The sequence below is a fragment of the Acartia tonsa genome, chromosome 11 (genome assembly GCF_053477335.1).
Source record: "Acartia tonsa isolate MP-2025a chromosome 11, ASM5347733v1, whole genome shotgun sequence".
Lineage (NCBI taxonomy): Eukaryota > Metazoa > Arthropoda > Copepoda > Calanoida > Acartiidae > Acartia > Acartia tonsa.
This window is the reverse complement of record NC_137270.1, coordinates 1,608,167-1,622,750: the sequence shown is the minus strand read 5'-3', so window position 1 is coordinate 1,622,750 and position 14,584 is coordinate 1,608,167. Positions and strand designations below refer to the sequence as shown.

General features: G+C 33.2%; 3 protein-coding genes across 4 annotated transcripts in view; 1 reads left to right on the top strand and 2 right to left on the bottom strand.

Annotated features, from left to right (window-relative positions):
- LOC145332434 (uncharacterized) overlaps window positions 1–14,584 on the bottom strand; it is a 444,908-nt gene that overhangs the window by 96,605 nt on the left and 333,719 nt on the right. The window lies entirely within an intron of this gene.
- The window catches only part of LOC145332922 (uncharacterized), a 37,852-nt gene that overhangs the window by 8,289 nt on the left and 14,979 nt on the right, over window positions 1–14,584 (top strand). The gene's annotated exons all lie outside the window — the stretch shown is intronic.
- LOC145331842 (uncharacterized) lies at window positions 6,953–11,572 on the bottom strand. 2 transcript variants are annotated; one of them, XM_080176691.1, is made up of 6 exons: window positions 10,555–11,572; window positions 10,356–10,477; window positions 9,175–9,852; window positions 8,672–8,915; window positions 7,998–8,516; window positions 6,953–7,778 (listed from the first exon to the last, which is right to left on the bottom strand). In XM_080176691.1, exons 3-6 carry the CDS (start codon window positions 9,471–9,473, stop codon window positions 7,551–7,553), a joined length of 1,290 nt encoding a protein of 429 aa, XP_080032817.1. In that variant the 5' UTR covers window positions 9,474–9,852; window positions 10,356–10,477; window positions 10,555–11,572; the 3' UTR covers window positions 6,953–7,550. The 2 variants fall into 2 exon arrangements, with proteins under 2 accessions (XP_080032817.1, XP_080032816.1); XM_080176690.1 differs by having other exon boundaries at window positions 9,175–11,000.

Sequence of the window (14,584 nt, the reverse complement as noted above, 5' to 3'; positions counted from 1 at the left end):
TTTAACTCTATCGGGATCTCAAAAGAATCACAACCATTAACTCAGTTCGTTTGTCAATTTGGTTCATTTTACTTCACTCGTCTTCCTACGGGGATGAACGTAAGTCCCAATATCTTAGACAGGTATTGTGACAAAATGTTACAGTATACTCCATTGAAAGACAAGAATGGTAAAATTGAAACTAATGACGAAAACCTTCCAATCATGGTACCAGACACACTAAAAGGGTGTCGTACCTACTATGATGATCTTATAATGTCCTCCAAGGGTCAAAGTACATGGCAACAAACTTTAGACGAGCACTTCAAACTTTTAAAAGAAGTAGTAAAACGAGTAGCATTCCACAATGGTAAATTTGATATGTCAAAAGCAGTCATTGCCAAATCAAAAATAAACTGGCTTGGATGGATCATAAGCAATAACTTCTGCATCGCGGACCCAAAACGTGTTCAAAAGGTAAAACTTCTTAATTTTCCTGTTAATCCAAAGGGAATGAGAAAATTTATCGGAACCGTCAACTCACTGAGAATAGGTTTAGGATTCAATGTATTACAACATGTAGGTAAACTCTCACCTTTAACATCAACAAGGCTCAAGGTTTTTACAGCTACTCAGGAACAACGTGATGCTTTCGAAGCCCTAAAGCAACAACTTACTGCTGCACCACTGTATAGCCGAATTGTACTCCCAGGTGCACCTAAAATTCTGTGCACAGATGCAGCTAGTGAAAGGTCAGCTTGCTTTTCGGCCGTATTGCTTCAAGTTGTTCCTGCCAAAAATCCTAAAGAAATTATACCTAGTTTCCTATACTTTGATGACAAAACCCATAGAATCATCTTTGATGCAAAATTACCGTGCAGACCTATACGACTTATGCATGAGAACGAAACTCCTAAAGAGTATCTCTCTAATCTTGAAATGTCAGACCCGCCTGAGTTTGACTATCTTACCGATAAGAACTTTGGCTATGACGACATGGAGAACTCATTGGGTGTTTGTTTGAAAAGCATGATAGTAGCACATAGATGTTCCCAGGATTATAATCAACTCTGCATTGATGTAGCTGACAAAATAAATAAATCTATTGTCAAGCACCAACTTCTAAATGGGCAATTCCGAAATGATAAACAGCAATTAAGCAACTATATTGAGAACATCAGAAACGGACGCTTGCTCATAGATGACAAACTATACATCTTTCAAATCCTTGCGAACGTACTCCACCGCACTATGAAGGTTGTAAATTCTACTACGGTACACGATGGAAACCAAATTTTGTCATTTGAAGCAGGGAAGAAACCCCCATTTTTCTTTCTACTATACCAGGTAAAAGGAAGACTCGTAGTAAGACCAACACTTTTAGATGCATACAGTGAATACTCACTTGCTCGTCATAGAGGATCTCTTGAAATAATCCTTTATTACTCAAAAACTATTAGCGAAGATATGAGAAAGCTCAAAATTCTAGATTTGGAATTATTCTCACTACTGAACTCCTTAGCAGCGTGTAAAAAGCTTGTTGGAGGAGATGAACTTCTAGCTCTGGTTGACTCAAAACCGTTGTATTTTCTTTATCATCAAGATGTTACAGAAAGTATAACAAAACTTGTCAATTGGGGTAAGAAGATAACTGGTAGCTTTCCTCAAATAAAACTTGCCTTTATAAGTACTCTTAAAAATCCAAGTGACTTTCTTACAAGACGTTTTGATGTGCCAAAACCTCAACTAACACGACTTCAACTACCTCGATATGTGAATAATCTTCTAGATGATTACATACCTAAGGATAGGACCTTCACCATCAACGAATGGATAAATTGGGTACGAGAAAACGATCAATTTCTTGAATATTGCGTGGACAAGAAGGAACGTCAAAAACTCCCTACCCATCAAATTGCAACTATAGATGTAGCGTTAAAGTACTCAAAGCGAAACGTAACGCACATATACAACCCCATAAAGGCTTTGGAGAAGATTTTAACCTTAGAAACAATTATTCAAAAACAACAAACCGAACTAAAAGACTTGTACGATGAGTGCGCAATAGCACCAAATCACCAACTGACTAAAGATGATGTCAGTTACACATTAAACCATGGAATATTATACATACAAAAACAATCTACACATGCAAAATTAATGATCCCAGAATCATTAATTGCGGCCTACATATCAATGTCACATTTAACTTCAAATCATGCAGGATATGAACGCATGATTGCCATTTTAGAAAACTATTATCATAAAGATTTAGGACAACTCTGTAAAAAGTTTAGTAGATCATGTTTCGCATGCCAACTTTGTAACTATCAATCACGACAGAATAAACTTAAACCCTTTCCTCTAACTTCAGATGCATGTGAAGTTTTATATATGGATCTAATGGAAAATATAGGACCATCTGGACAACAATCTAAATTTCAAAATGTCCTTCTAGTTAAAGACCCAATTTCCAATTTCATGATACTCATTCCAATGAGAACCAAAACCGCAGAAGAATTTATACATGTATTTGTAACCAATGTCTATCAAATTTTTCATCCTCGTCAAATCTACTCAGATAACGGGAAACTATTCTCAAGCAAAGATACAATATCAACCTTAGCATTACTAAATGTTGAAATGATTTACTCCAGCGCTTATTCACCACAATCGCATGGAAGCATAGAAGTCATGGTTCGTGTTTTTAAACAAGCCATGCGAAAGTATCTCACCATTGAAAGTAATCTAAATTGGTCACTAATGGCACCAATAGTTTCACATCTTCACAACTCCTCTAAGATTGTGAAAAGTAAATTTTCTCCCTATGAAATTATATTCGGACAAAATACTCACCTTTCAACAGGATATCTCGATCACTTAAATCTACCAAAACTTCATCCTATTATTCAAAGTCACCAACTAGATTTAGAAAAGAAAAATATCCAACTAAAGAAAATACTTCAAGAATGTCAAGATCGAATTGTTAAAGAACGAGACAATAGAACTGAAAGACGAAACAGAACACGAGTCCTTAGAAAATTTGCTGTAGGGGACTTTGTTTTCATGAAGGATCGATCCATCACACCAGGATCAACAAAACCTTTACGCTCAAAGTTTTATAACACTCCGTTTGTCATTATATACGACAGACCAGCCACTGTTCTTCTTCAACGATTATCTGATGGAATAGTTTTGAACAGACATAAAGATGACATTAAGAAATATGTTAAATTCTCTGAAGAATTTGAACACCTACCACCAGAAGTTCTTAAAATCTGTCAGCAAGAAGTATACGAAATTACTGAACAACAACTTGAAGATCTCCTTAAGGTAGAAGATTTTAAGGTTGAGCAATTTGAAGATAATATAAAAGAAGATGAAAAACTAATAAATGAAGATTTCCTACCACCGTTACCCTTCATACCAGAAGAGGAAAACGAACTTGATATTGATGATGATGAAGATGACAATCGTGTGACAACGCGAAGTATGGCAAAAAGGGTCACCTTTGGTGACACCTCCAACGCAACATAAGTTTTTTTAAATAGAACAAATTTAGAATGTTTAAGTGTATCACATTCACTGCCATCTTACTATCCAACCTTTTACACCCAACCAACCTCTTCACCTTCTTTCACTCTGATGATACCATCAAAACATACTATAAGTATCAAGAAGAAATTATCACTGAGGTGACATTTAACATTCCTGACATTGTCACGAATACATCTGAGATTTTTACGAATGTATGGGAAAAACTCCGCAAACCCTTTAACATTTCATTTGAACAGACCATGGATGCTATGGAAAGTGTCTACATACAAGCCGGAGACTTTTTCATGCTCACATCAAAAGTAAACGATTTGCAAACAAAACATAAAGAGTTAGTTAAAACCTTAAAGACCATACCCACACATATAAATACGGAAAATAACATTACGATTGAACTTGATAAATCTTCGCTGCAACAAAAAATTAGAAACATTCAAATAACAGGAGTTCAATTAGAACTCTTGATGAAATCTAAAACCATCGACACACTTAAAGCAGATGTAGAAAAATTCTCAAAATTTTTGTCAATATATGAAGACTTAAACACCTACGCGGAACAAGTAGTTGAAACTTTAAACGATTTCTACACAGTAATACAGTTAACCTACCATAAGGTAAAAACTAATTACATTCAACAGTATTTACTGCCCGAAGAACAGAATGATGCCATCGATCTGGACTTCAACATTCTAGGAACTTATCTAGATGATAATCAAAATGTAATATGTATCATAAATCAAAATATACTCAAAAAACCCATTAAATATCGTAGATTTTATGCGATTCCTTATAATAATATGTCTTTGGAACATAACTATATTTTAAATCAAAATACAAGTAAAATAGAACAATTGTTCACACCGACACAAATTAAATTGGGTAACGTCAATACAAACGAACAATGTCTAAATAATCTTAATGAAAATTTTCCCAACTTTATAAATGCAACTAATGTTATTGAAACATGTCAATTCATACCTAATTACAAACAATTTCACAAAACAGCTAAAGGAATACTTCTTTATCGCTTATCACAAACAGATTTGGATACACTCAACAAGCAGTTCAAAAATGATACCAATGTCACGCTTTCAACCGATAACTTACCTGTCTATCTTGAATTCAATGGAACGATCACAATTAATTCCCATTATTACGATAATACATCATTTAACGATACACAAGCATTCAAATACACATTCACCAATTTGACGAAAACACAACAATATGAAATTTCACTCAAAAATCGTAACACATATGAAATTCGATACGATTTCTCGAACATTGACCAACTTCTCACTGATAACTATCCAATATTCATAATGGCAACTGCCATTTCGTTCGCATTTTTTCTAATCATTATCACTATAAGATCACTCTCCTTTAAGTGCCAAAAACATAAACCTAAAGAATTTGACCGATTTTTACGAAATAGGGCCGAGAAAAATCGTCAAAAAAATCGAAAAAAATATAAAGTTTCGCATTTTTAACAATTTGTTAACAACCTTGTATTGCAATAAAAAACTTAATTTTACTAAAAAAATTTTGTACAAAAAACCAAATTCCATAGCATAACCATCAACCTGGGTAAATAAAATATTTGTAAATACAACTATTTAATCTCATAATCCGCATCTATTGTATATTTACGGGTCCCTAACAAATACACAATTTATTAAGTACCATCTCTTACAATAATTGGTTTATACCACACTCTTGTAAATATTATTATAATTGTTAACAAACATATCTTAAATAAGCCGTCTTAACAGCTTAGACAATTAAACCATTATAAAGAGCTGTATATGGTTATCTTCTTAGTTAAAATACTACTATAAGTGTTACTGCATCAGTTTAAATTAGCCCCCTAAACAATGCTATTAACAGCTAAAACTTATCTAACGTAATCTATAATCCATGAAGGTTCATATAAAATCTTGAAGAAAAAATCAAAAAATAACATTTTATTATTGCTTTAAATTAACCATGTGTATAAGACCTCTTTCTTCTCAGGGAGGAAGGATGCTAATCCTTAATCATTACCTAATACCTTCCCCCCCCCCCTGATTTAAAAGGTTCATTACCCTTCACACATTTGTCTGTAAAGATTATAATAATCAACTATATAATATCATTACCTAAGTAACATATCTATATCTAATAAAATGCTATTATTGTTATTGCAAATGTTAAAAAAAATAGCCGTTTAACGGCCTTAAAAAAATTATTAATTAAACATTATAAAAGTATATAATTTTAATTCTATAGCAACTAAATGCTACAATTATAATGTAACATAAAATAAATGTAAATTCTGTCCTCATAAAATTTTCATGTGTAAATAAATTATATGGTATTAGCATAAGGACCTATCTATGATATAACCAAAACACTCAAAATATAAACTATTGTTACATCTCATCAATGTTTTCAATAAAATGTACCATTTTAATAACCGTCATATAAAACCGCGAAATTTCCAATTAAAACATGTTACCACTGAAATGTATCTAAAAATCGTGTCATTTCAAATACAATATATAAGTTACAAAAACAGATAATAAACAAATATCCTCGTATATACATAATATACGCATAAACCTAACTCTAATTAGACTTAAACATCCTACTACTTTTTATAATTATTGCTCATTATGGAAACTGCTCGAATGTAAAATTCCCTAATTATTAGACTAATTAAAAATTTTTTTTTGGGAAGGAAAAGTAGCAGAATATCAAATTATAAATTTCTCTATTCTTCTAAATTAGATTAAGTTAATCTAAGCAAAATTATTTTATAAACAACTTATTATTTATTGCTCTAATTTATCTCTATTCTTACCCTTCCTCAAGATAAAGGGGACATAAGTGGTTTTCTAACAATAGAATAATTTAGTTTAAAGAAAATGCCTGACAAGTACAATAATCGATATTGCCTTTTTCAAGGAATTTTAAAATTTGTTAAAATAAAAATTTAAAGGGTTTAAAAAAAATGTAGTGACAACCCTTAGTTAATATGTTATAAATCATAAGTTTATAAGTTCAACCCATAAAAAGTAGTTAACCTGTAAAGATCAGAACAAGTATCTCATTTTTTTTCTCATACCATTTTTTTCGCCACATTTTATATATCCAGAGAAATTTAGGCAGTCTTAGTCTGAAAATTATAGAACTTAAGTGACACGGAAAATTTTCGTTATAATAGCAGTTATAATTTTCTAAAGAAAATATCTCCAAATAACATAAATATAAGCCAAAAGTTAAAACAAAATACAACCTTGTAAGATAATCAAAGATTTGCTAAAATAAGCATACCTTACAAATTTTTAAAATCCGTCATTTACATTCATAATAAAAGTATGAACATATAATACTACAAAGTGTTATACTGAATATTTACAATTATAAAGATCACTGGTATAAGTTAGATTTAAGCGTATCAAGTCTACCATAATTTTAGCTAATAAATCGGAATTATCACATTGTGGAACACCTGTCATTTTCCTTGAATCTCATTAAAATAAGTTCTTATTACAAGGTATTAATGCCAACTATTTAAACACATAATATACACAAATTAATATTTCTGTCAGGTAATAAAGGAATAAACTCAACACAGAAGGTAATCCACTGTGTCTCAAAAAAATCAAAGAATAATAATAAAAATATTAAACTTAACAAGCTCCGAATATTAGCGAGTTTCTGACAAATAAGTCATATAATTTGACAAATACATAAGATTCTAAATTAGAAATAATTAACAAGTTATGACAAAATATTGCATCATATTAATTGAACTTGGAAGATCTTATTTAAAAAAAAATAGGTTTCAGGTAACACTTTACTGCAGGTATTGTTATTAAATATCACATCAATTAGAGTTATCAGGTATTTTGGTTAATCACTTATCACTCTAAATAAAGTATCTTGAATATTTCGCTTATAGCACAAAACCCAAATGGACCAGCTCATATTTATTACGAAAATAACTATTGCTTTAGAGCAATAAATTGAAATCAAACGAAAATGTAACAAAATAGCAGTAAGTTTGAGTAACAAAAATCATTTTTTTGTGCTAACACACCTTCATTAAGATTGGCGAATTTTTGAGTACTTCTCCTAGGTAATTTGCTTCGCATTCTGGAATCTGTAGGAGTTGATGTATTCCGGGGGGTATCTTTGTCACAAGCCTGCTCCAGATTTTTCAGGTTCTCTCTTAGCTTAACCAAACCCTCTGGGGTCCCCTACAACAAAAAAAAGTAAAAAGAATTAAAACAAAAACAACCAATCAGCATTATTAAACATTGATTATCAAAATGTGACAGGTAATAAAAAAAAAGACTAACCAATATAAAACCTGGTAGCACAGTCAAAGGTAAATACACTGTATGTTATTTGATATCCTTGATTAGATTAATACCTACCTAAGGTAATATTTTGATATGCTAAAATACAATACTTACTTGCAACGAATTATAGCCTTGAAAAACACTCTCTGCAGGTGATCTTGGGGTTTTAGTACTGTGCAAAAATGGATTTGAACTTTCCTCAGGTGACCTTGGAGTTTTGGTACTGTGCTGAAAAGGGTTTAGTGTAGAAGAAAATTGGGGACTTGCTACAAATGATGGAGATGGGGCACTTGGCTGCATACTAGATGATAGCTGGGGATAATTGTATGAGCCTTGGTATATCATAGTCTGATTAAAACTCTCCTCATTAAAACCACTGTCAATAGGCTTTGTGTTGTCTTTGGGTTTTACCGTATCAACAGCTACTCCGCTCCCCTCCGCCTCACCAATATCAATCAACACCTCCACATCATTACTTTTCACGCCAGCTTCTTTATTGTTAACGTGTCCACCCTTTAGTGTCTGGAGAGGGATAGGTGTTTCCTCTAGTTTCTTTTGATAATTAAGCAGACCTTTGGGCGCCACACGGATCGTTGGCTGTTTGGGGGTGTCATATATGTGATCTTCAGGCATCTAAAAAAATATATATTAAAAATATACTTGAAAAATCATGCACCCTTAAAAATGCTTAACTAGTTTTTTTTGCTCAGTTTCATCTTTTATCTATTTTTCAGTCTCCAAACTTTGATAAAAGAAAATACATATAAATGTCACAATTAATAATTCACCTTTGAAGAAGCCTGATTCACTGGAACACTTGGCGCCACCCTTCTGTTCTCTGTCGGACTTGTTACAGAGGGGGGTGGTTCTTGTGTAGCAAGCTGCTGGTGGTTAGGAGAGGAAGAAAGGCCCGTGGGGGCGCCACCAGAGTTGTTTACCACCTGCGCATCGCCAGGGGAACCCGTTAAACTTGGGTCTGCCACCGTTGAGGATTGGCCTGAAGGGCTTCGAACCCTTGACCTCCTCCTCTGACTGAAAGACAGAATTATTACAAAAAATAAAAAAAATTATCAACCCACTCCTTCTTGGTGGGAAAACAGAAGGACGCCAAAAATAGCAAAATAATTAGAAATATTCAGGCAAATAATTAACCTTATTGTAAACAATCATTTTCTTCTGTCAAAAATAGAGACACCAAGTTTAATACATGCAATTCTTATGTACACTAGTTAAACCTTTTTAACATGTCATACAAGGGGTGCTATGTAAAAAAATTAAAAAAAATACTCACATGAAATAAATGCCATACACGAATAAAGCAACCAACATACAGCCAGCAACGCCACTCCCAGCCCCCGTAAAAGCCAACTCCAAATCCCCAAATTTAATGGTAGCATTGGCAGCAGGCCTTGGAATTATTGTAGGAATAAGAACCGCGGGTGTGGGTGTTGATGATCTATTGGGTACAGCTGGGATTGGGACAATTGTACTTGAATTAAAAAACGGAGCTGCTGTTGTTTTGGGCTCATCATTATCGCTAAATTTTAGCCACCACTCCTGGTAATTTACTTTAGAACGACCACTATGCATTGTAAGATTCTCTGAAAAGCATATCAAACATTTAATAATTTGCAACACAAGTCATATATCAATCATTTTATTAAAGCTAATCAAGGATACAAAAAAACACACAAGAAATAATTTAATTATATTTAACATATCATAGAAAGACTGATTTAATCATAGAGGTAAGAAATTTTAACAGTAGATAGAAAGTAAAACTTTAAAAACATAATCAAAATACCGACTCAGTAAAAATAATAAAAAAAGTCAAAAATGAAATCTAAGAAAAATAATTAAAGTATATCATAATCATGATTCAAAAATTAAACATAAAACACTGAAGACTCTCTGTGTTGGTTTCGCTCTTGGCTGTTCTCACTCTTTTCTTTTGTAACATAGCAGCAGGCTAAAAACGAAATGCGTTATTAAATAAAACACAGTTTAAGTATTCGCTTCACATTTTTTTCAATATGGCGGCTACTATCTATCTATTCATTGTTTTGATTCAGAGCGCAGAATGCCGCGTTCAATTATGCACATATGATAAGGATTTTATTTATAAAAAAATCATATCTATAATTAAGTTTTAAAATAATTAATCGTTCTAAAAAAAAAATCAAAATTTGTTTAAATTACAAAAAACATATGTAATTATATATTTCTGTGTTTTAAAATGTTTCCCCCCTAGAAATTAATCTATAATTAAGGCTTCCCCTTTTAAAAAACGAATTTTACCCCCCCCATTTCTTTTAAAGATAAACAATCAGATAAGCTTTCTCACAAATCAAAACAATTAATATATTTGAGAGATTTAAAGCCAAATGTTAATATTTAAATCAATTAAAAATTTCTATTTGTTAAAATTTTAACTTAACTTGGCCTGTAAAAAAATATTTTATTGTCACTCACCTGTGCAAGACAGACATACTAACAGTAGCATGACCAACACAATGAACACTTGCGACAAAACAATAACCCACACAAATTGTGGGTCCACCAATATCTTTTCCAAGTTCAAGTCATTGGAATAACTAAATATATAAAGCTTTAACATATGAATTTAATCGATTTTATAAAAAAATATTCAAAATTTGTATATTGACTTCACCTTGTCTCTGTACCCAGAGATTTCAATCCCATGGCCTCTAGGGTAACTTGGGGCGCAGCCGTGCTTGTAATGACCTCAGTAATACTCTCCACAGAGCTTACCACCAGTTCTGTAGTAACTTTAGGCATAAAATCCTCATAGGGATTAAAAATTTTGTAAGACATTTTTTTCTTCCCTAAGCTAATATGTTACCCCTTAAGACTCTTACTTATAACTGAAGAAAAAATAATAATATTAACAAATTTTAAAAAATTAAAATAAAAACAGGAAAATTATATGATACCAACAGCCAAGAACTAGAAGAACTTCTACCAAACGGTAAATTAATTTTATTATTACAATATTTCCCCCTGAATTAAACTACTCATTCAAGAACGACGACATTTTAAAATGCTTATAAAATCAATCAAAATCAATGATAGGGCTATAGCATTAAATTCAAAAAATCCCTGTGTAATTATTGCTGGACAGTAAAATACTACCTATGTACCAACCAATCCACAGCTAAATCAAGCTTTTCTTTTATGTAATATAATAATATGTATCTTGTTGACGTCAATTACGGCAAAAGTAATATAGGGCAGCCTCGGAAAATAGACTTTATTTATCTCTGATTTCCCCACCCAACACAACAACACTAACCCTCTTATTTGCTTTAATCTCTTTCCTTTTTATAATATCTTGTCGACGTCAATTACGGCAAAATGTATTATAGAGCAGCCTCGAAATATTGTTTTTAATGCCCTACCCAATAAAAATAACACTAACCCTCTCTCTTGCTTTAGTCTCTGTCTTTTTTTAAATCTTGCAAAAATAATGAACACACACATTATAAGAATTTATTTATTATACAACTTTTGTTCAGATTTATTGGAGCAGTTAAATGATGAGTTGGCTATCAGGAACTTGGAGGAGGAAACAAACAGCCTGGCCATCCTTTCAATATCCAGGGAGCGATTCAGGATTACAACGCTCACCTCCGTGATGGGTCCCACAGGTGAACTCCTGGGTTTTGTCCTACCCCTCACCACACCACCAGAGAATATTCATAAACTGGATTACACCCTCCATCCAGTTCATAACAACTCAACACCGCAACAGCAGCCGGCAAATTTGTTAGAGTCAGTCATACCTCATGTGGCCGACTATCAGTACAGAGTAAAGGGATTGCTCACTGTCAGTGATTCCAGTGTCCTTAATCTAATGAGTCACCAAAAAATAGTGCCCATTGTAGCAATCGAATCTACCCGATTGACAATGAATAAACCAGCTTGGGAAATAATTCGGAAATTTTCCCTCTCTCCTTTCCAAGGAGCTGTTCATTGCCACCCTTATCTTCCTGATGATTCTCCACATCCTCAACCGCGGGCCATCAAAAATGGCAATAACGTTTACGTAAGAACAAACTACTTTTATTGCTATGGAGTTGTCCTTATTGATTTAGTGCACATCTCATCCACATTGATCGGAGGAGAAACCTGCAACCATCAAACAGCTATCTCAAGCTTTGTTCAGCCAGGCTCAAATCCTGAACAACACTACCAAACAGGTGAACTCAGTTTCATTGGCTCCTGTGAACCATCAACGACGGGATGCATGCTCCACGGACAAGTTACCTTCAGGAGCAATATGTCTTCCAGCATTGATCTACAAAATCTACTCCATCAGGACAGCATGTACTTAATTTCACCAGTAACAGAGGAAGGTTACAGAACCTACAACCACCTCACATATGTCATGGATACCGATGCATTCAGACGCATCTACACCCGCCAGCAGCTGCTCAACATCCTCAAAACCACCGCCAATTACCCCCATGAGGTGGCTGAGGAAAAATTCCAAACGATTGCGCTTGATGTCCGCACCATTTTCAGAACAGACGTTTTCCATCTTGCAATCCTCATCACTCCTGGCTATCACCGTGGGGAATCTGTTCTCCAAGCATATGCGCTAACCCCATCAAGCCTCACAACTCTCTGTCTACAGAACAAGCTGCATCAAGCGACCATCCTATAAAAAGTTACATAAAAAACATTATCGTATAACAAAATTTATAAAATCATGTTTTTTTTTTGTTTTTTTAAGCTTGGGCACAACTTCCATTTTCCAAGAAAGGGGTATTATGATCATAATCATAATTTTTTTTTATATAAAAAAAAGCAGTATACGTTTATTTGCACAAGATGTTGCAATGATAAAAGTAAAATCCACTTATCTAAAAATTTGTTTATTTGAAAATTCAGAATAAGATTTATTTTGTTATTTAAGTAGATTGACATTCCCCACGCCCCCCCCTTTTGGTTAAACACGGGAAATCTAGATATGTCTTTTATTTAAATAGTTTATTCAACTTTTATGATTCATCAATATAAAGGACTTCTCTAACCTTCTCTCACTTCCCTTTTGTGACCCAAATTGTAAGAACTGAATTCTAGTATTATGTAAAGTACTTATTTAGGAAAATTGGAATTTTCATTTCTAATAAAAATACACAACCCCCCTCCTTTACCCACTTCTATTTTTAGGCCTTAGAATTTTACTATAAAAAGGAAACCTCACCTTGAGTAAAGCAGTTCAATTTGAACACTAACGAGATTCACATCTCAGTCTCCTCTCAACATATAATCTAGGCAAAATATATATATAAAAAATGGAAGGTATTTTAGATTGGACCGATGCCGAACTGGCAGCCTTTTTAGAACTACCTAATGAAATTATCCCTCCCCAGGATTTGGCTCACTCTAGTGAGGGTAATTGCTTTATAGACTCGAACCTAACTAATCTATTAGTAACAGTAGATTTTATTATTTTATTTAAGTCAACAATTCGGCCTAAGGCAAGCCGGAAAACTTTCTTTGCCAAAAGATTGATAAAGGTCCAGGAAATAGTTGAAACCCAGAATAAATTTACAGGTTTTAGACCTTATTTCAGATATCTAATAACTTTATCAAAATCGGATCCTAAGATCCAAAGATTTATGCTTGACCAATGTACAGAATGCCTTTATTCTTTCTATAAAAATAAAAACCCACTATAAATCTATGTATGTTTTTTTTTCCATGTATATATAATTATAATATTTATTTAACGTTTATATGCCTTTTACCAAAATAAAAAAACTATAAATCTATTTATGTATCTAATGTATGTAACTATAATATCAATTTAATCTTTTACCTATATGTAAATAAACTATGTATATATTGTAAAAAAAAATCTTAGTTTCTTATTAACAACAAGGATGATTATTTTCATTTTAAGTAGCACCCTCACCTGTTTAGGAAGATACCAGAATTATAGGACTGAGTTTTCAACTTCTATACACTAGTCACAGTTTTTTTTCACTCTTGTGTAACTCTGGAAGGTATCTCACTTTGTAGGCCTAGAAGAAAATAGGTTTTACTATCACAAAAGAAACATTATTACTAAATAGAGATGGAAAGATCTTATTAAGTGTCCAGGGTAATCCCCCCCCCCTCCGTGGTTTTTGGAATAGCACGGATTAATAGTTGTTTAGAATATCATGCAAGTCTGTGTATGCCTTAAACCATTACAGTGACATTTCCCCCTTAAATGAACCAACGACCAAGGTATAGAGAATCACATTTGTACCTTAAGCTAGGGGGTGTGTCGCAATCAATTTGATGACCCAATTTTTTTATATTAGATTTTAAAAGAAAAAGTAAAAAAAAATTTTGGGTGGGTGAACATTTTTTGTTGGGGGGGGGGGGTCCCTTCCCCCTCCTTTTTTATTTTAAATAGAAAAATAAAAAATAAAAATTTGGGGGGGATTTTTATTTTTTGGGGAGTTTGGGGTGTCCCACTCCCCAAGAAAATAGTTATAAACCTTCCTGGGACCTATGAGAAGCTACCCTGTCAAGGAGAACCCGATCGGTTCAGCGGTTAGAGAGATCCTTCGGTACAAACACACAGACATCCTGTTACTTTAGTATAAGGTTAGCCTTAGGTCAGTCTAATGCTTAAAATAGCTCTGAATTTGAGTTTCTTGACTTAAAAAACCTATAATTGT